This window comes from Eulemur rufifrons, chromosome 2 (genome assembly GCF_041146395.1).
Source record: "Eulemur rufifrons isolate Redbay chromosome 2, OSU_ERuf_1, whole genome shotgun sequence".
Classification (NCBI taxonomy): Eukaryota; Metazoa; Chordata; class Mammalia; order Primates; family Lemuridae; genus Eulemur; species Eulemur rufifrons.
Window position 1 is genome coordinate 81,656,877 of NC_090984.1, and position 20,305 is coordinate 81,677,181.

At 34.1% G+C, this 20,305-nt stretch overlaps 1 protein-coding gene across 1 annotated transcript in view; it reads right to left on the reverse strand.

Annotated features, from left to right (window-relative positions):
- Nucleotides 1-20,305, reverse strand: part of MAP4K5 (mitogen-activated protein kinase kinase kinase kinase 5) — a 98,888-nt gene that overhangs the window by 12,924 nt on the left and 65,659 nt on the right. Inside the window, exons 15-28 of the mRNA XM_069464805.1 lie at nt 16,539-16,597; nt 15,034-15,101; nt 13,235-13,277; nt 12,458-12,611; nt 11,452-11,549; nt 11,238-11,279; nt 10,303-10,387; nt 7,799-7,878; nt 7,083-7,143; nt 4,544-4,546; nt 4,348-4,462; nt 3,579-3,637; nt 1,464-1,567; nt 906-1,083 (exon numbers count right to left, since the gene is read on the reverse strand). Coding sequence (XP_069320906.1) covers nt 906-1,083; nt 1,464-1,567; nt 3,579-3,637; nt 4,348-4,462; nt 4,544-4,546; nt 7,083-7,143; nt 7,799-7,878; nt 10,303-10,387; nt 11,238-11,279; nt 11,452-11,549; nt 12,458-12,611; nt 13,235-13,277; nt 15,034-15,101; nt 16,539-16,597 — 1,149 coding nt within the window. The remainder of the gene's footprint in view (nt 1-905; nt 1,084-1,463; nt 1,568-3,578; nt 3,638-4,347; nt 4,463-4,543; nt 4,547-7,082; nt 7,144-7,798; nt 7,879-10,302; nt 10,388-11,237; nt 11,280-11,451; nt 11,550-12,457; nt 12,612-13,234; nt 13,278-15,033; nt 15,102-16,538; nt 16,598-20,305) is intronic.

A 20,305-nucleotide genomic window follows, 5' to 3' on the forward strand; every position in this document is an offset into this window, starting at 1 on the left:
TGGTCATGGTTGGAGTATTTACAACACAGAAACAGGCAACCACAACAAATGGTTAGACCCCAAGAGCTTGTTGTTAAACATTTACTAGGATATCACTCGTTCATACTGATTCTTATTCTGAAAGTGACATTAGTGTAATGATTTGTTATAATTCATTCTATAAATGATCAAAAGACAAAGTTTATTTAATAAGAATCATCAAACTTATGTAACAGACTTCTTCACCAGGTGGTAAAGAATAAAACAGTGGCCAGTAATAAAATAGCCATAACTAAGGCTTATTTGACTTCATATGTAAAAATGGCCTAATAAACCTGGATTATGAATGACAAGCACAACAAACAAAAAACTGGCAAAATGAAGATCCGCCCCATTTGAAAAATGAATTCTTGATTGATTTGTCCTAATTTTAAAGTCTGAGAATAAACTTCACAATCTTTTCAGAGCCTTTATTGAGACATGTTTGGTTTAGATGGAAAAGCTTGAAGGCCACACCAAGAAGCTTCTATTCAAATTTGAAAAGCTCATTCAATGATGCTAAGAAGTGAGAGGAAAAAGATAGGATAAAACAGGATAGGGAAAAAAGGTAACTCTTTGCTTGAGAAGCTGATAAAATTTTAAAAGAATCTTAGAAAACATAATTATTTGGCAAGTCCAAAGACTAGTAGCAACTAAGACCTTTAAACGTCAGATATCATTAAAATTTTCCTTAGTAAAATAATCTGTGTCAAACTACCTCTGGCAAATAGATATCATAAATATATGTACATGATTTTCTAGGCTTACTTTGGAAACTATGTTCTAAATTTTTATTTAAGAAGAGCCCACACTGGTTAAACTTAGGTGTTCTGCTTCTTTTATATGCAAAACCATCAATATTCTAACATAAGGTAAAAAATACTTACCTGCACCAATTTCTGTAAACCATGAAGATGCAGAGTTCAAATTGATTGTCTCAAACTGAACTACCTGATTTGATTCAGTGCCTTTGCTAATAGCTACACAGACCATTGGATATTCCTGTTCTGGTATCACCAGCATTTCAAAAACATTCAAAGGACTTGGCAAAGGAAAATCAAAGTGCTGCAAAAAATAAACAACAGAACTATAATTTAGAATCAGTTTTCCCATTCATCCTGTTGTTGAATTAAGTCAAAGGAAAGACTTCCATATTCTTGATTTATCAAATTCTAAAAATGAACTAAGATGATAATAGGATGAATATTTTTAAAAAATAAGTTTTACAGACTTGGTCATATTAATCTTTATGAATGATGGTTCTAGAAGTTAAGTAATATGAGTTAAACAGGAAATCTTAAGAACACAAAATCCCTAAATCACATAAACAATTATAAATATCTATAAATGTTCTGACTCTGGATGGTAGTAATAGGATCTTATAATTTTAGCTTCAGTTACACAGTAGTGTTTTTTAAACAAAAGAAACATAAAGTAATACATACCTTAATCAACATGAATTTCTGCATTGGCTCATACCACTGAAGTAAAACAATTCCAGACTGTAAAGCTCCACAGAGGTATTTATGTCCTGTGTAAGGGTTTCTGACTGGAAACAGACAAAAAAACCCAGACACATCTAAAACATTGAATACTTTTATATGAAAACAGTTTAGCTAAAAGCAACAACTAATCTATACTCACCTAAAAGATAACTTAGCTTTCTTTATAAAAGGGAAGAACAATGAAATGTGATCTGACAACAATACCAAAATATAGATGGAAGAAACTACTTGAAGTGATTATTTAGCTGATAAAGAAAAATTATTGGGTCTGTTAACTAGTATGACAAGAGTGAGCAGAAAGCAAAGGGAGATGATGTCTTTTTCTTTTGGCTTTGTTACCCTTTCCTTTTTACTTTTTTATCTCAACTTGAAATTATATTTAAACTCTAAATATCTTTAATATACTAGGTTCTTAAACATAGAAATTTTTTATAAGAATAATAGGTTAAGCACTAAAACTTCTAAATTTGTATACAAGCCAAAAAGCTACTTCTTAAGTAAATTAAAAGAATGAGTTCTCACAAAGTCCAGGAAGCAATTAAAATGCAAGATCTCATTTTTGGAATAGTAGTTTACAGATGTCTGCTTAAGACAGATGAAAATAATTATTAATAATTCATCTTGATATAAAACTTCCTTGACTCACATCACAAAAACTCACATTGGTCTTTCCTTCTCCCCAGTTTGACTCCCACCACCAATAATATATATTGATTATAAGAGTAGTTATTTACATTAAGCTCTAATGTATTATCTTAATGTTATATCTTGGATTATAAGCTTCTATATCTTTTTTGAGTCATATACTTTGGGAATCTGATAACAAATATGGACATGATTCTCCCTAGAAAAATGATCATGAGATGTGCTTATATTTGGAGCACATTTGTGGTTAATGTTTTTGTTCTAGAATATGGACTACGCTGGGAAAACTATTATGTAGCATGAAGATCAATGTGTAAGCTCATTGATCAAACAAAAGAATAAACAGAAAGTTAGAAGCCCAAGATCTAAAGTCATTGGACTTGGATTTGATTCTATGTTCTGTTACTTACTAGTGACGTAATCAGTATCACGGAGTTGTTTAAGGGTTAAGTGAAATAATTATATAGTAAAGAATGTAATCTTGCCCAAAAAGAGGTCCAGCCTCTGTTGTCCCACTTCTGGGAGGTAATCTACAAGCCTTTGGAATTTCATGCTTGATAGGAGTGTGTTTGTCTGGGGGCCTGAGATCACTGAATAGTATAATAATATGATTTAGGGTGGGGGCTTTGGGTCATGCAGTATCAGTTGACCTCCAGAGGGGCTGGACACTGAGATCAGCAATGTGGGCAATGAATCATGCCTTCATGATGGAGCACCAATAAAAACTATGGACAGTGAGGCTCAAATAAGCTTCCCTGGTTGGCAATGCTTTTAAAGTAATACCATTCATTATTCCAGAGGGAGAGGACAACAGAAGCTCCACATTTGGCACTTTTTGTGGACTCTGCCCTGTGTGCTTCTTCCCTTGGCTGGTTTTAATCTGTATCCTTTCCCTGTAATAAACTGTAATCATAACCATGAGTATAACTGCTTTCAGTGAGTTCTGTCATACCTTCTAGAGAATTTTTCAATCTGTGGGTATTTTTGGGAATCCCCAGCTTGCAACTAGTATCAGAAGTGTGGGTGGTCTTGTGTGGACTGTTCCCTTTAACTTCATAGGGAACAATCCTATAAACTCCTATAACGATGTTCACAAAGCACTAGTAGTAACTGGTAGATGGTAAATGTTAAATTAATGAAAGCTAGGATATTAGCAGAGATACAACCTCAGGGAATATGGTTATAAAACTCTGGAAGTATTATGCTCTGAGTAAACACGAAGTCTACTATCCCCAAGCATTTCTATCTCATGTTTCTCTATAGATTCTCGTGCTTCAATGGAACCTTAACTCCTTACTAAAAACAAGTAAAAAACCTACCCTCCTTCCTATTTGATTCTGTAAGACTCCAGATAATTTTAAAGATATTAAACATTCTAACCATCTAGTTTAAGAAATAGCATTTACTCACCTATGCAACATTTGTGGCAGCCTTTTGTATCAGGAATCTTTGTTGTTAAAGCAAACTTTCTGAAAACATAAGACAATATCAATGTACTCTATGGCAGTGGTAGCCATACAGTGATTTGTGAATCAGCTGCATCAGAATCAGACAGGAAGGAGCTTTAAAAAAACTGTCTTAGACACTGACTCTAGACTATCTAATTTATAGGACTGAGGTAGGACCTGAGAATTTGTGTTATAAAACTTCCAGGTGATTTTCTTTTTTTTTTTTTTTTTTTTGAGACAGAGTCTCACTCTGTTGCCCAGGCTAGAGTGAGTGCCGTGGCATCAGCCTAGCTCACAGCAACCTCAAACTCCTGAGCTCAAGCAATCCTCCTGTCTCAGCCTCCCGAGTAGCTGGGACTACAGGCATGCGCCACCATGCCCGGCTAATTTTTTTTCTATATATATTTTTAGCTGTCCATATAATTTCTTTCTATTTTTAGTAGAGATGGGGTCTCGCTCTTGCTCAGGCTGGTCTCGAACTCCTGAGCTCAAACGATCCACCCACCTCGGCCTCCCAGAGTGCTAGGATTACAGGCGTGAGCCACCGCGCCCGGCCCAGGTGATTTTCATAGACAGTCAAATTTAAAAAACACTGAGCTTTTACATTCTAGATGATACACACTTTAGTGTAAACTACCTTTGAAAATTAAGATAAAGATAGTTTTTTTACTGTCTTAAAAATAAACACCACTTCCCCTTACTCTCAGTAGAATCAAAATGATATTTCGTACCTTGGTAGTATGCGGTCTGGAAACCTATGAGTTTGAATATGAGCAGCTAATCCTGGTTTTTTGGCTTGTTCAAACAAAGCTATAAGATTATGTGAGTAGAGTTGAAAGGTTTTTCCTATTAAAAAAAAGGTTACTTTTATTAGAATCATTTATGATGGAGAAATAACAATTTTCAAGAAAAAGAAAATATAATTACCTTCTAAAATGAGGAGTCCAGTGATGTTCAAAAAGCCAAGCAAAATAGAAAACACATGCAAAAAAGTTCAGTTAATACTATTTTGAAAGAATAATAGGTAAACTGATTTTTAAACAAGTAATTGTTTCATAATATATAAAATTAGGTATATTATGAGTGATAAATTATCTGGGCAAAGTAAACCCTAATGATGCTAGCACAGAAAAAGAAATTGTTAAACATTGTTGTGTAAAACTTTATGTTACAGACTGAATTACAAAGATGCACATGTGATTATTTTAATATAACAGGGAAGATTCTATAAAATTATATTATCAATATTTCTCTGGGATAGACCTCTTTATCAAATTACCTTGGCTTGGATTAAAACTGATTGTTTTAAATATAACAGATTGGTATACTCAGAAAAGTAAAGCAAACCAATATTATAAGCCACAATACAAGGACAACAGGCCTACAATTTCACATAATCAAAAACATAGCCATGGTTGGGGGGAAAGGCGGTACAGGAGCAACGTATGTAACCTGCAATTCTGTATCCCCCATAACAAGATGAAATAAAAAAAAAACAAACAAAAAAAACAAAAAACAAAAAAAAAACATAGCCATGTTAAGTGGGGGGTGGGGTGGGGAGTGAGGGGGAGAAGATCCGGTAAACAACTTTTTCTGATTCCTCATTATATATGGTATGGTAATACAACAACATAAAACAATATTTATATTTTTATTATTAGAAAACATAAATATATGGAGTCTTACCCTCAACAAAATTCTCTGCATTTTCTCAGAATAGAAAAATTCTGCCTAACACTATACTATACTTCCCCTCCGCATTGCCCCTATATATATAGTTGGCTACCAAGCTAGCTAGGCAGTTAAACACACATGTACATGCATGTGAATGTTTTCTTCTATTACGTTCTGCTACCTACATTCTTTCAGTTTTATGGGTCATTTTAATTACAGTAAAGAAAAAACTAATTTATAGGCTAATGTTTCCCTGCTTTCCTACAGTTATGTTATAAATATATAAGATATACCCTGTGTAATTTTAAAGCTTATTTCGAAAGACAAGTATGAGTAGGGATAAAAGCAGAAAGAGTTACAGAAAAATAATCTTATATGTAAACAACTCAGAATTGTTAACTCAAACAGAATTGGCTTGATTTTCATAACAGTAATATATTAATATTTTGCTAAACAAAAGTAAAAAAGATTTGTGGGAAGCATAATTAAAATTAAAGATTAAAGTACTCTTTTGAGGACCCTGCTTTTCAGAAACCATTTATGCATAATCCAATAATATACTCTTCATAAACATTGCCTTTAGCTCAAATATACAGATTCCTAAGGAATCTCTACTAGAGAGAAATAATAATTAACTATCTTGTATTCTACTATCAGAATTAAATCAACCAGCAAACTCCTAGGTAACCATTTAAATCTAAAATGTAAGAAAATATTTTTTCTTAGGTAAGAAATTTTTTGGTAGGTAAGAATTCTTAAAAAGCCAAAAATACCCCCCTTCCCACTCACCCCTAACAATAACCAAAAAAGAAAAACACACAAAAAATTAGAGGTTACTCTGGAATTAACTTGTTTAGCAGACTTTAAAGCCATCAGTCCAAGATAGTTAATATGTAATCCAGAACATGAATTCCACCAGCAAACACTTACATAAGACTGCACAGTTTACTAAGCACTTTGGATGTTATCTCATTTAACCCTCACAATCTTGTGAGGCTGTTAGACCTCATCATCCTCATTTTATAAATAAGACAACTGAGGCTGAGAGAGTGTAAGTGACTTACTCAAGCCCACAGAAAAAGGAAGCAGCTTGCTCTTTTGCTTCTTTCCTTTCAACTGTTAATTCCCAATGGAAGGCAGGAGTGGTGAGAGTGATGGTGGAGGAGGCTGAGTGGAAGGGACTGGCCTCAAGTGACAATCACTGTGCTATCTCTCAGGTATTTAGATGCTGGGTGGGTTTGGGAAGTGCTATCCTAACTGAAGACAGGATCCTCCTCAAAAGTTTCGGCCGGGCGTGGTGGCTCACGCCTGTAATCCTAGCACTCTGGGAGGCCGAGGTGGGCGGATCGTTTGAGCTCAGGAGTTCGAGACCAGCCTGAGCAAGAGCGAGACCCCATCTCTACTAAAAAAAAAAATAAAAAGAAATTATATGGACAGCTAAAAATATATATAGAAAAAATTAGCCGGGCATGGTGGCGCATGCCTGTAGTCCCAGCAACTCGGGAGGCTGAGACAGGAGGATCGCTTGAGCCCAGGAGTTTGAGGTTGCTGTGAGCTAGGCTGACACCACGGCACTCACTGTAGCCTGGGCAACAGAGTGAGACTCTGTCTCAGAAAAAAAAAAAAAAAAAGTTTCTTCCCATTTTATGTGGGTAGAGAACATCCATAAGTCCTAAAGTTACTATACTACATTATAGTTACCCTGAATTACAAATAACATTTTAAAATAGTGTATATTAAAATTACATTTCTCTGCTTGTTTATGATTTATTTTCCATTATCACATACATACCTGATAATGACATTAAAGTATTATTGATAACATATAGCCAAGTACACTTCCGTGGGAATAACTAAAGAAAAAGAAGATAATTAAAATACTTTGTCAATTCTTTTAACTCCTTAATCCTCCATATTCCAACATTCTGAAATAGTATAAAAATAACTATTTTTTATCTTTCAATAAATTACCAAAACCTTAGGGGAAAAATAAAAACCTTTCAACATGAACATGTAAAGGGCACAATTTCACCCTTTAAATATTTAAATCATAAAAATTAAAATTGGGAGGCTGGGCATGGTGGCTCACACGGGTAATCCTAGCACTCTGGGAGGCTGAGGCGGGTGGATCGTTTGAACTCAGGAGTTCAAGACCAGTCTGAGCAAGAGCAAAACCCCGTGTCTACAAAAATAGAAAGAAATTATATGGACAACTAAAAATATATACAGAAAAAATTAGCCGGGGGGGCATGGTGACACATGCCTGTAGTACCAGCTACTTGGGAGGCTGAGGCAGGAGGATTGCTTGAGCCCAGGAGTTTGAGGTTGCTGTGAGCTAGGCTGACGCCACGGCACTCTAGCCTGGGCAACAGAGTGAGACTCTGTCTCCCACCCCCCCCACAAAAAAAAAAAATTAAAATTGGGGCCCATATGAATTGATTTAAAATTACCATACTTCTTTTATTTAATTTGTCCAAACTAATTTCTTGAGTTAAAACTCCTAATTACCTGTTCCATTGTTGCCTCATGTAGCTCATTGAGATTCAGTGTGTAAATACCATCTTCAGTTCCAAAAATAATGTACTGATCTAAAACAGTTCAGATGTAAATTACCAGAATTTACTATCATTTTCTGAAATCATTCACCAAAATAATGGCTTTATGTTGCAATGGCATTAAGAGTCAGACAACTACCTACCCAGCCAAAGTAAAATTATTTTCTAAAATTCATGCCACCTTCTTTACCTTTTCCCCCAATTCCTTTCTTATTTTTAAAAGTAGATATATTCTATGTTAAGACTAACTCATTCTGACTTTATCTTATTATATAATCCTCCCCTTCAACATAATTTTCATATTTAAAAATACTTTTATTAGAATATAAATTTTTTCAAGATACCTCAAATATTCTTTTGAACAATGAAACTATAAATTAAATATAAATTATAAATCATGGCACACCAGAAACAATGAGTACACCTGGTATCCAGATCTTGGTTTCTAAATACTATTTTCCACTAATAAGAACCAGGGCTTCTTAGAGAAAAGACAGATTCCAATTCTGGGACAAGGAAAATAGAAGATGAGCCTAGAAATATCTTGTTGTCCCAGACAGTAAGGAAGTGCTAAAAGAATGATGAGGACATTTCAAACAAAATAACATAGTAGCTCCCACTGCTCAAAAATTCTGGAACAATTTAAGTATAAAAATAAATAATTAGTAATAGATCATATTTCACTGAGTAAGAATTCATGAGTACATACTAATTAAATATATAAATAAGTAAATGGGAAAGAAAGGAAATTGTCTATGAATGTTAATGGACCATCAATGGATGCTAAATCTAGTGGGTGAAAGTCTAACGATCAAGAAATTTATAACCATAGTTTCAATATATCTCCATATTAATTACTTATTAATTAGAAAGGGAAAAATAGTAACTTGACAGTGGAGAAAGCTCATGAATGCCACCTTAACCAACAGGTCAATGTTAACATTGCTAGTATTTGGATAGGCTGGTATCATGTGCGCCTCCTGAACTGATGCACTGAGAAGAGCAAAATGACATTTCTGTGTTTTTCCCACCAAACGTGAATAACCTGCTCTAAACATGAAGACTTATCAGGCAAACCCAAATTAAGGGACATTCTACAAAATAAGTGGCCTCAAAAATGTCCAGATCAGGAGAGGTTGAAATATTGTGCTAGACTAAAGGAGACTAAAGAGACATGGCAACATGTGATCTTCAACTGGATGTTGGGCTGGGAAAATAAAAATTGGATGGAAACTATAAAGAACATTATTGGGACAATTAATAAAATCTAAATATGGACTTCGGATTAAAAATAATAGTATATGAAGGATAAATTTCCTAATCTTTTTAACTATACTACAGTTATATGAGAGACAATTCTTTTTCCTAAAAAATACACACTGAAGTACTAGGGGTAGAGGAGAGGATGATGACGTCTCCAACTTACATGTACAGAACAAAAAAGCATATATAGATAGAAACTGGTAAAACAAATGGGGCAAAACAAAAACAATTAATGATTTTGAGTATATAGGAATTTCTTGAGCATATAACTTTTCTGTAAGTTTGAAATTGTATCAAGTAAAAAGTTATAAACAAATAAAAACATTTCTGTACTGCTAAAAATATCTTTTTCTTAGTTATACTTTCTAATAGTGGCATTTAAAGCAGATCATTATATGACCTGTTGTTACCGTGTTGATGCAGAAACAAACATTTCCTGAAACCCAATGCTGCCTAACTTCTGTTTGCTAATTGACAGGCACTCAGGTAGGATCCTTCCTTGCAACAAGGTATTAGGAGCATTCACGTTACAAATGATCATACTGAAAATCAGAGGTGTTAAGTTTGTTTTCCAAGTCACGTGGTAATGACAGAGAGGTAATTCAAACCCAGACTTATTTGATTCCAAATTTTTGTCTATAGATATTATGCTTCCTCATCTTAAATATACAGTCTAAATTTTTAAAAAATAAATTATTATTTTGACCTCATTTTAGACTTGCAGAAAAGCTGGAACAGTAAAAATAATTCCTGAATGCCCTTAACATAAATTCCACAAATGTTGAACATTTACTACTTTTATTGATCCTTCTTTCTCTTTCCATTCATACATTTTTTTGTTTTCTGAACTGTTTAAGCTATGAGCATGATGCCACTTTAGTCCTAAATATTTCAGTGTGCATTTCTTAAAAAAAGTCCCACTAATGTCCTTTTATAGTAAAAGAAAATTCCAAATTAAGGATATAATCAGTTGCAACGTCTGTTTAGTTCTTTTAATCAAGAATAGTTCCTAGACACTATTAAATTTTAATGCCTTTAAATCAAAACCTCATTTACCTATTTAGGTTGCTGTAGTTCCTATCCAATTTAGTCCCTAAAGTCAGATTTTTAAACAACTTCAGTTCACTGATCATAAAGATTCTTTCTCACAACAAATATTTTATTGGAGATGTATATAAAATTCAAACATTTTACCTTTTGTATCAGGATGTATCCAGGATGTTGCACAATTAATTTTCAAAGGGCAGCCATCAAAAACTTTTGAAAAACATGCTCCCATCTTATTTATAAAGAAAGAAATTTGACTTATTTGATTAGAAAATTTTACATATTCTTAGAAAATAGCTAAGATCATTATGAAATGCAAAGCTTACTGTTATTTGCATATACTTGTGGCTTCATCCCCCCCTAAATTCGTATTTTGACATAATTTATTCTTTCCTTTTGTAATCCACTATTTTAGGGCAAAAATATCAAACTTTTACCAAAACATCCATATATGCCAATGATATAGTCTAGGAATTTTAAGTTACTACTTTTTTTTCCAGGACTAACAATTATTAATGTGAAACAATGGATGATTTTATTCAGCAACATTATAGTAATTATAATTGCATAATAGTCATAACAGACAAAAAGACCAATATTTTATATTACATATTAGACTTTTGCTGAATAAAAAAGTATAATGTATAAAGCATCCCATTCATATGATTGGTTGAAGCACCTTACAGATGAGTTCCACTGAAGGGCCAGAAAAAAACCATTAACATAAGCTTCCCTGTGTATAGTTCAATGTGAAATGGTTTCAGGGGTAGAAAGATATTTAACCTACACAATGAAGAGGGCACAGTACTAGTCATGTCATCACATTAACATTAAATTGGCCTTTGTAAACTAATCTGAGGACTCAACTGCCAGTATTTATAAAAAGTGAAACACTGCAAATTCTAACACATTCGCTCAAATTAGGATACATGATTTGATCCATGGTATATCCAAATCCATCTTATACCTTTCTATTTTTTGATATCCTTACTTTCAATGGCTCAAGATACTTGATAGCCAATACACTGCTTCTTCTAAAGAGATAAAAAATGACAAATAGTTCACGTAAAAATATTCCTTACCAGCACTTTTGGGGTGGGTGGAAGGCCATTGATGGCTGGTTTCTGTGGGAAAAAAAATGTTTAATACTGTAAGACCGCCTCAGCCTTAAAAAACAAAAAACTTAAGTCATACAGAGATTCAGTTATTTGAATTCTTGAATTAGACAGACTATGCTCCTTACATGGTAAATACAGTATTAGTTACAACTAATCACTAAATGCCTATTATACCTACAGGGAAGTCTCGCTTGTCCTTTTTTCGTGGTAACTGTGGTGCTTGTGCCGATCCTTCTGTATTTTCACTAATCAGTTTTGAAATACCATCACCATTTCCTAAAGAGAATCATGGTTAAAAGGTTAATGACGGTACAAATAAGTACTTTCTTTGAAAAATAATTTTCTCTTTGCCCGACTACTTGTGTCCCCTTTAGGTGATCCTTTACTGAGGAATATTCTCTACTGTCAGATGAATTATTAAGAATTCACCTTTGGTACCTTTCTCTACATTCTGTAGAGGCAGCATTGCATCTTTAGCAGTGGACTTAATCCACGAAAACAACAAATGTTTTTCCACATTGTGAGGATAAATGAAATCAGACCTACTGACACTGATATTCAAGGCCTTTTATAATTTATCTTTTTAGTTCTATCTTCCAGTATACACCCCTTAAAAGCTCACACTTCTACCATAATAGACTGTACTTCAAACATAATTCAGATTTTCCTGCTTCAGTGATTTGCTCATTCTTACTTTCTAAGAATGCTCCATCTATTGAAGGCTCACCAAGCCCTTTAATACCCTGCAAGAGTCACTTCCTCTATTTCCTATCCTTATCTCCCTCAGAAATCTCTGGTCTTCCATTATATACAGGTAATTATTATAGGAAACACTTACACAAGCTATCTTTCTTAATGTTATGTGTATATGGGTATAACATCTGCTATAGACCCTGAACTTCTCGAGGACAAGAACATGCATTCATCCTTTTAGATCCTATAATAAATATTTAACAAGAGATAAAATTAGGGTTGAAGTAGACTGAATCTATTATAGCTCATCGATGGGGAATTAAAGAACCTTTCACAAAGCTTTAAACTGTAATAGGACTGACTAAAGAAAAAAGATATTCTTTAAAATAGGAACAAAATGGCTTTCTTTCCAGTTTTCACTTTGATTTATTTACCCAGACCACACTATCTAGCCATATGCACTCCCCAGTTGCTAACACTACTAGTCATACCAATAGAGGAAATCTCTGCTACAGGACCACAACTTGGGCTACTCTGTCTTCTGAGAATTTGGGGAGCTCTGTTCTCTGAATCAGGACAACGTTTTATGGTTGATGCTTTTTCTTCATCTGGGAAGTTGTCTTCAGCATAACTGTTTATCCTTGGCTAGTGATACAAAGACAAAAAAGTACTTTTAAAAAATCTGGAAAAAAAGCAGTAATGCTTAATTATCATTAGGCATTAAAGACTTTCGGGAGAGGGGGTACAACTATTTTCTTTCTTGTGTATGGTTCAATTAACTGGGTTATACAAGCAAAGTAAGTAAGAGTTGAGTTACTGTCCCAACATAAGTATGAGTTAGCCATGGGATTTTTAATCAGCCCTAATCCAAAACTGAAAAAATTTTTATAAGTAATAAAATTATGCAAACAATTCACAAATAACCAGAAACAAACAAGGAAAATGACTTAATGAAGCATGACTCTACAAATGTCAAACTGTAGTAATAAAGTGATGATAAACAATGAATTCTCTATCCTCCATTCAGTCAAGTATTTTCTCAAATGAGCAATAACTTTTGTCTTTTTCTAATAGCTATTAAGAATATTGTAATTGTCATTAAATCTTTTTTACTATATATTTTACATCTTTATACCCCTCCTGAAGAAAACTGTATTTATCTAAAATATATTAAAGAAAATTTTGAAAAAAACCTCAAAATTATTTTATAATTTAATTATTTATTATTTAAACAAAGACTGATTATTCAAAATTCTTAAGTAGCTCACCTTAGGAGGTAGGGGAGGCGGTATTGCACGTTTTGAGGTTGATCTAATACAAAGAAAAATGTAATTAAATGGTGATAAATGGCCATATCCTAAAACACAAAGATACTGTTAAATATGTATTAAAATGTATTTATATACAGAAGATATAAAAGACAACTACATTGTGAACATAGAGTATAAACATTTAAGAAGACCTAAGATCTCATATTGTCAAATTATATGACTATAAAATAGAGATTTTATAAAGTGGACACAGTCTTTGGTACTTTACGGTCATGCTTTGCTATATTTAACATGTAATAAAAACTAATTAAAACTTACTTTGTAAAAAAAATAGAATTTCAGAGTTGGAACCCATAGATTCAAATGGCTATGTCATCAAACGTTTTGCTATTCAAGTGTGGTCCTCAAACCAGCAACACTGGCATCATCTGGGAACTTTTATAAATGCACCCTTTCGACCTACTGAATCAAAACCTGCATTTTAAGATCTCCAGGTTATCAACAGGCATATCAGAGTCTGAGAAGCACTGATCTACCCCACTGGATCCACACAATTATCTATGGTCATTGCAATCAATCAGGAAACTTTCAGGATTCTTAGGTTCCAGTCCCAAAGACTGTATTCTATAGAAGGGCTTGGCAAATGTTTTCTATAAAGGGCGAGGTAGTAAATATTGGCTTTGCCAGGCATATAGCGGTCATGACTATGCAACTCTGCTATTGCAGTATAAAAGCAGCCATATATATACATAAACTAATGAGCATAGTTGTGCTCTAACAAACCTTTATGAACACTGAAATTTGAATTTTCTGTAATTTTCATGTGTAATAAAATATTATTATTCTTTTGATTTTTTTCCAACCACTAAAAAATGTAAATACCATTCTAAGTTCGTAGGCTATACAAAATGATTAGGTAGTGGGCCACATTTGGCCCACTGGTCACAGTTTGCTAACCCCAAATCTTTAGGCCCAGTATGGGGACCCAGGAATCTGTATTTTCAAAGAGCTCTTTAGTCAACTGCAGTGCACAAATATGTTAAGAACAACTTATTTAGGCCAGTCCTCCCAGTTAATTTTTCAGGGAAGATAGGTCTATAATATGAAGTAACTACATTGGAGAGATGAAACTAGGGTTTTCTTTTTTTTTTTTTTTTTTTTTGAGACAGAGTCGCGCTCTGTTGCCTGGGCTAGAGTGCCGTGGTGTCAGCCTAGCTCACAGCAACCTCAAACTCCTGGGCTCAAGCAATCCTCCTGCCTCAGCCTCCCAAGTAGCTGGGACTCCAGGCATACGCCACCATGCCCAGCTAATTTTTTCTGTATATATTTTAGTTGGCCAGATAATTCCTTTCTATTTTTAGTAGAGACGGGGTCTTGCTCTTGCTCAGGCTGGTCTCGAACTCCTGACCTCGAGGGATCCACCCGCCTAGGCCTCCCAGAGTGCTGGGATTACAGGCGTGAGCCACAGGGCCCGGCCAGAAACTGGGGTTTTCTGACTTCTGCTACAGTATTTTTTTCCTATGATAACACATGACTCATCTTCCAGTATATTATCAGCACACACAATATACTCTGATTTAAAAAAAAACAAACCCAAAATCTTAATGATCAGTATATGTTGCTTTTTGGTAATAATAATAAAAAAAAAAAAAGCCAGAAGCTTTACACTGACAAATGGCATAGCACAACTTTTTTAAGAATGAAAATTAAGGTTTATTAGAATAAATCACTTTGCCTCCAATGTTTTTCTTATGTAATTAAGTAAAATATAGTTATTAAAATAGAAAACAACTTACTTGCCAGTATTTGCACCATCAACAAAAGGATTCCACTGTAATAAAAAGTTTGGGTCTGATGATAATCCCTGTGAAGACAAAAAATACAGTTTAAAATGTTACTTTATAACAGATATTAAGGATTTTATTTGATTCAAGAAACTACTCCAGTGTCATGAATATTAATCATTTTGGCATTTAATCATTTTTTTAATCTCCAGCTAGATTAGCTTTGTCATTTGACATATTTAGGTCAATGACTCATTATCAGTTGACTTGAACTTAGGAAATTCCATGAACATACTAAATATAACTTCAAAAGTGACAAGCTCTCTTTACCAATATGCTAGTATATTGTGAAGCAAAAGAGAAAAAAAAACCAACCTTGAATTATCTGCATCACTACTCCATTAGCATGGAGACCTAAATATCATATTATTATCATTAATTTATCGGTACTACTACTTTTTCCTATTAGCATGGAAACTAAGGATTTATTACACAGCAACACATAGAGTAAAAAGAACACTACTTCCAAATGTTAAGGATAAGGAGGTCCATTAACAGAAGACAATTACTCTAAAAGGTAAAGCTTAAAAATAAAATAGATATTAAGGTAATTTCTAGGCTAACTTTAATAATATCTTGTTTTATTACTTCTTTTAGATAAGCAAAGGATTAACTAAATAGTAATCTCAAAATAAAAACAATGGTTAAGAAAACCAGCTATGTTAACAAATAGCAATGTCGTGCAAGGCTGTAGTCTTAGCTACTTGGGAGGTTGAGGTAAGAGGAGGATCACTTGAGCCCAGGAGTTTGAGACCAGCCTGGGCAACAAAGCAAGACCCATCTCAGGAAAAAAAAAAAAAAGAGTAAGGAATTAAAAAATGTAGAATTTACCATAAATCTAACAGATTCAATAAGAAAAAAGGTCCTGAGAGCTTAAAGCTGAGCATCAAATTCCATGTATTTAATAACATCATGTAAATCCTTCAAAAGACTCATGAAGGTCAAAATGAAGTGTTGAAATAGTGTATTAAATTAAACCCTCGTCAAAATTAACTATAAACTTATTCAAACTTTAATATGTGAAAAAATTATCAAAATTGATGCTTAAAACAGTATATTACTTTGTTCCCTAATCAAAGCATACCTAAGCTTTCTCAGAAAAAAAAAAAATTTTTTTTTTTTTGAGACAGGGTCTCACTTTGTTGCCCAGGCTGGAGTGCAGTGGCCCATTCATAGTGTAGTGTAACTTCCAACTCCCGGGCTCAAGCAATCTTCCCACCTCAGTGTACAGAGTAGCTAGGACTACAGGTATATGCCACCACACCTGACTAATTTTTTATTTTTTGTTGAGACAGGATCTCACTATATTGCCCAGGATGGTCTTGAACTCCTGGCCTCAAATTATTCTCCTGCCTCGGCCTCACAAAGTGCTGGGATTATAGGAGTGAGCCACCATCCCCAGCCTAGTCTTCTCAAATATTAATGTGAAAAAGTTTTTTAGAAGTCACAATTCTTACCATTTCATCCCGTGCTTCTGTTTCTTTTCTCAGAGGAGGTTCAAATTGTAATTTGTCAACTGCAAAATATATAACAGATATTTACAAACTCAGCAGCTTAAAGGGCTAATCTTGGAAAAGTAATGAGAAGCTTGCGTTTTGTTGGGGGAAGAGAAGAGGGGAAAGATGAAAAAACAAAAATCTCTTATTTACTTATTTATTTATTTATTTTTGCTATAAGATAATTTAGGTTTACCAATAGAAAGTAACAATCTGGGATCTTCCTAACATCTCTACTTAATTCTTGGTTGGAATCAGGAAATTAAACAGTACTTTTTGCATAAAAGAGATTTTTAAAAATTCATGAAAAGTAGATGACTAAGCCAAAAGTTTAAGGATTTTCTCTATACTGTAGACTCCGTTTTGAGACTAATTTAAGCTCCAGCTTCATGGCAGAGATGAATTAAGAAAAATAACCTATAAATTATTTAAAAAGAACAAATGACTTCTGCTAAATTAAATGTTACAATGGTGTTCAAGGAATCTAATATCATATTTTGCTAAACATTTATTTTATTTGGCCTGGTCAGATTGATTTCAGAATTATTCCAAATATTCAAAGAGTAACCTCCTTTTTTTTTTTTTTTTTTTGACACAGAGTCTCACTCTGTTGCCCAGGCTAGAGTGCCGTGGCGTCAGCCTAGCTCACAGCAACCTCAAACTCCTGGGCTCAAGCAATCCTCCTGCCTCAGCCTCCCAAGTAGCTGAGACTACAGGCATGTGCCACCATGCCCGGCTAATTTTTTTTCTATATATATATATATATATATATATTTTTTTTTTTTTTAAGCTGTCCAAATCATTTCTTTCTATTTTTAGTAGAGACGGGGTCTCGCTCTTGCTCAGGCTGGTCTCGAACTTCTGACCTCGAGCGATCCTCCCGCCTCGGCCTCCCAGAGTGCTAGGATTACAGGTGTGAGCCACCGCGCCCAGCCGAGTAACCTCTTTTATATGAAATATTCCAAAACAGAGAAAAGGATAGTTTATTACTCATTATAAAGTATGTAGAATTTTAAAATTCTAAAATCTAATGTGACTAAAAGGCCAAAAAAAATTTTTTAAACACTCATACCTGCATCATAGAAACGCAAGATTCCAAAATACGATCACAGTAAACAAATACATTTAGAAAGCACTTTTAAATAGGATCCAGTTGTCCTTATCCCTAAAAACAAGATTTGTAAAAAGCAATACAAAGTACTAATATAATTCATCACATTAAATAAAAACAGTGAGTCATAAAATTTTCAGTAAAAGATTGAAAGACATTCCATATAGAACTTACTTTTAAAAATAATGTAAAATAAAAAGCTCTCGTCACTAATGACTTATTTAACATAATTTTAAAAACATTTTACTTCAAGAACCACTACTATAATTCATGAAGAACTACTTTACTCTTTTGAGACACAGATGAGCTAAAGTTTGTGTAACAACTAGAAATATTGGCAAGCAGGTCTAGAGATGCATTATAAAAGGCATAAATATAGAAATACCACTTTTTAATAGTAAGGATTATATATCTAGCAAATTTTAAAACTTAAAATAATTCCTAGAGAAAATGAGTCTCATAAATTTGGATTAAAGATACAATGAAGACTGGCCTTGCACTTTGGGAGGCTAAGGCCCAGGAGTTTGAGGTTGCAGTGAGCTATGATGATGCCACCGCATTCTAGCCCGTGTGACAGAATGAGACCCTGTCTCAAAAAAGAAAAGAAAGAAAAAGAAAAGATACAGTGAAATGTCAACAACATCCTAATACACCGGTATCAGTAATTAAAAATAAAATGAGAAATTTCATGTATAATTGGATAAAAAATTTTTCTTTTTTTTTTTAAAAGACAGGGTCTTCTTACTCTGTCGCCCAGTGCACTGTAACTTCCAACTCCTGGGCTCAAGCAGTCCTCCCACTTCAGCCTCCAGAGTAGCTGGTACTACAGGTGTGCACCACCACGCCCCACTAGTTGTTTTTGTAAATACGGGTCTCATTTGTGACCTAGGCTGATGTTTTGTTTTAACATGTAGGAAAAGGTATCCTTTAAAAAAAAGCAAATTCTTTATGACTCACCTAAAATCACTGTAGCTATGATTTACAGCACAGAATTCTGAAGCCTCCAATTTTTGCTCTGTGTGATAGACTGGACCCTCAATTTTTTTTAAGAAATCCCTGATAGTGCCTTTGGATACATTCTTGGCCCATGAAAATAAAATGGTGGGGAGGCCTTCTATTATATATCCTCATTAATCTCCAAAAGATGATATGGTTCCAGCCATATTGAAGTAACAAGAATTGAACTTACCCTTCTGCTATAAACAACTACACATATGTAACACACACATATAGGTGTGTGTATACACATAAACTAAAGCAACTATTTTAAGGCAATGGATGACACCATAGGGCTGTGATCCTTGAGAGAAGGGAAATACATGGTGGTAATATCCACATTCACCCTGGCTTTCTGCCTGGGGACACTTTCCAAACTAGAACACTGGAAAGTAGAGCCCAAAGAGAGAGTAGTAGTCTCACTGGGCAGGGGAAACAAAGATTGAAATCTGAGGCTACTTAGGTTGTGGGAATTTCAAGAGCAGAGTACCAGAAATAAGAAAGCTGTACAAAGAAGGCACTACAGAAATATGCAAAAGAGTCTCCTTAAATCTTTGACTGAATACTGAGAGCAAAGCAAACTCTGCAAGGTATCTCAGAAAACAGCTAACAGAGCACTGTGAGCTTCTGGAGATCCCACAGTACCAGGAAAAATATCTGAATTTCTACAAAAGGAAAGATCTTGCTGAATATTCTAGTAAAACCTGACATAAGCCTCAAAAGAATCCAGTTGACATACTAGGTAATTAACTCTTAAGAGAAAAAGAACAACACTCTTTAAAGAAAGAGGACAAAGTCCAGACATTCAACATTGTATTACATCATCCAAGAGATAAGACATATGAGGAAGCTGGAAAACAGAAACCATAACTAGGTGAAACAAAAAATAATAGAAATAGACTCAGAGATGACACAGATGTTGAAATCAGCAGACAAGAATTTTAAAACAGCTATTATAAATGTGTGCAAGGATTTAACAGAAAAGAAGGATACAACTAGTGATCAGATGGAATATTTCAGTAGAGAAATATACATTATATATATCTATATTTAATATGTATATATGGATACATAGATAGATATAGATATATGACTGTATCTGAAATAAAGTCTACTGGATGGGCTTAACAGCAGACTGAACACTATAGAAAAAAAGATCCATGAACTGGAAGGCAGGGCAATAGAAATGAAACTGAAGTACAGAGAACAATAAAGTACATGTGGATATGGGGGACAGGGAGGGAGAACAAAGCCTGACCTGTGAAACAACGTAGGATGGTCTAACATATAACTGGAGTCCCAGAAGCAGAGGAGAGAGAGTGGGGCAGAAATTTTGAAGAAATAATGACTAAACATTTCCAAATTTGATGAAATATATCAACCCATAGAACTAAGCTCAAACCCAGGATGGAACAAACACAAGAAAACTGCACCTAGACATATCACAGTTGCTAAAGAACAAAAGCCACAAAAGTTTCGCACTGCATCACCTCATTATCTTTTTTTAAAAAATTTTGAATTGATGTTATGAATTGGGTTGTAATCCGCAGCTTAAAAAATAATGTTGTAGAGGAACATACGGGTATGTTATACTTCAGACGGTTTTTCGTAAATAGTTTTT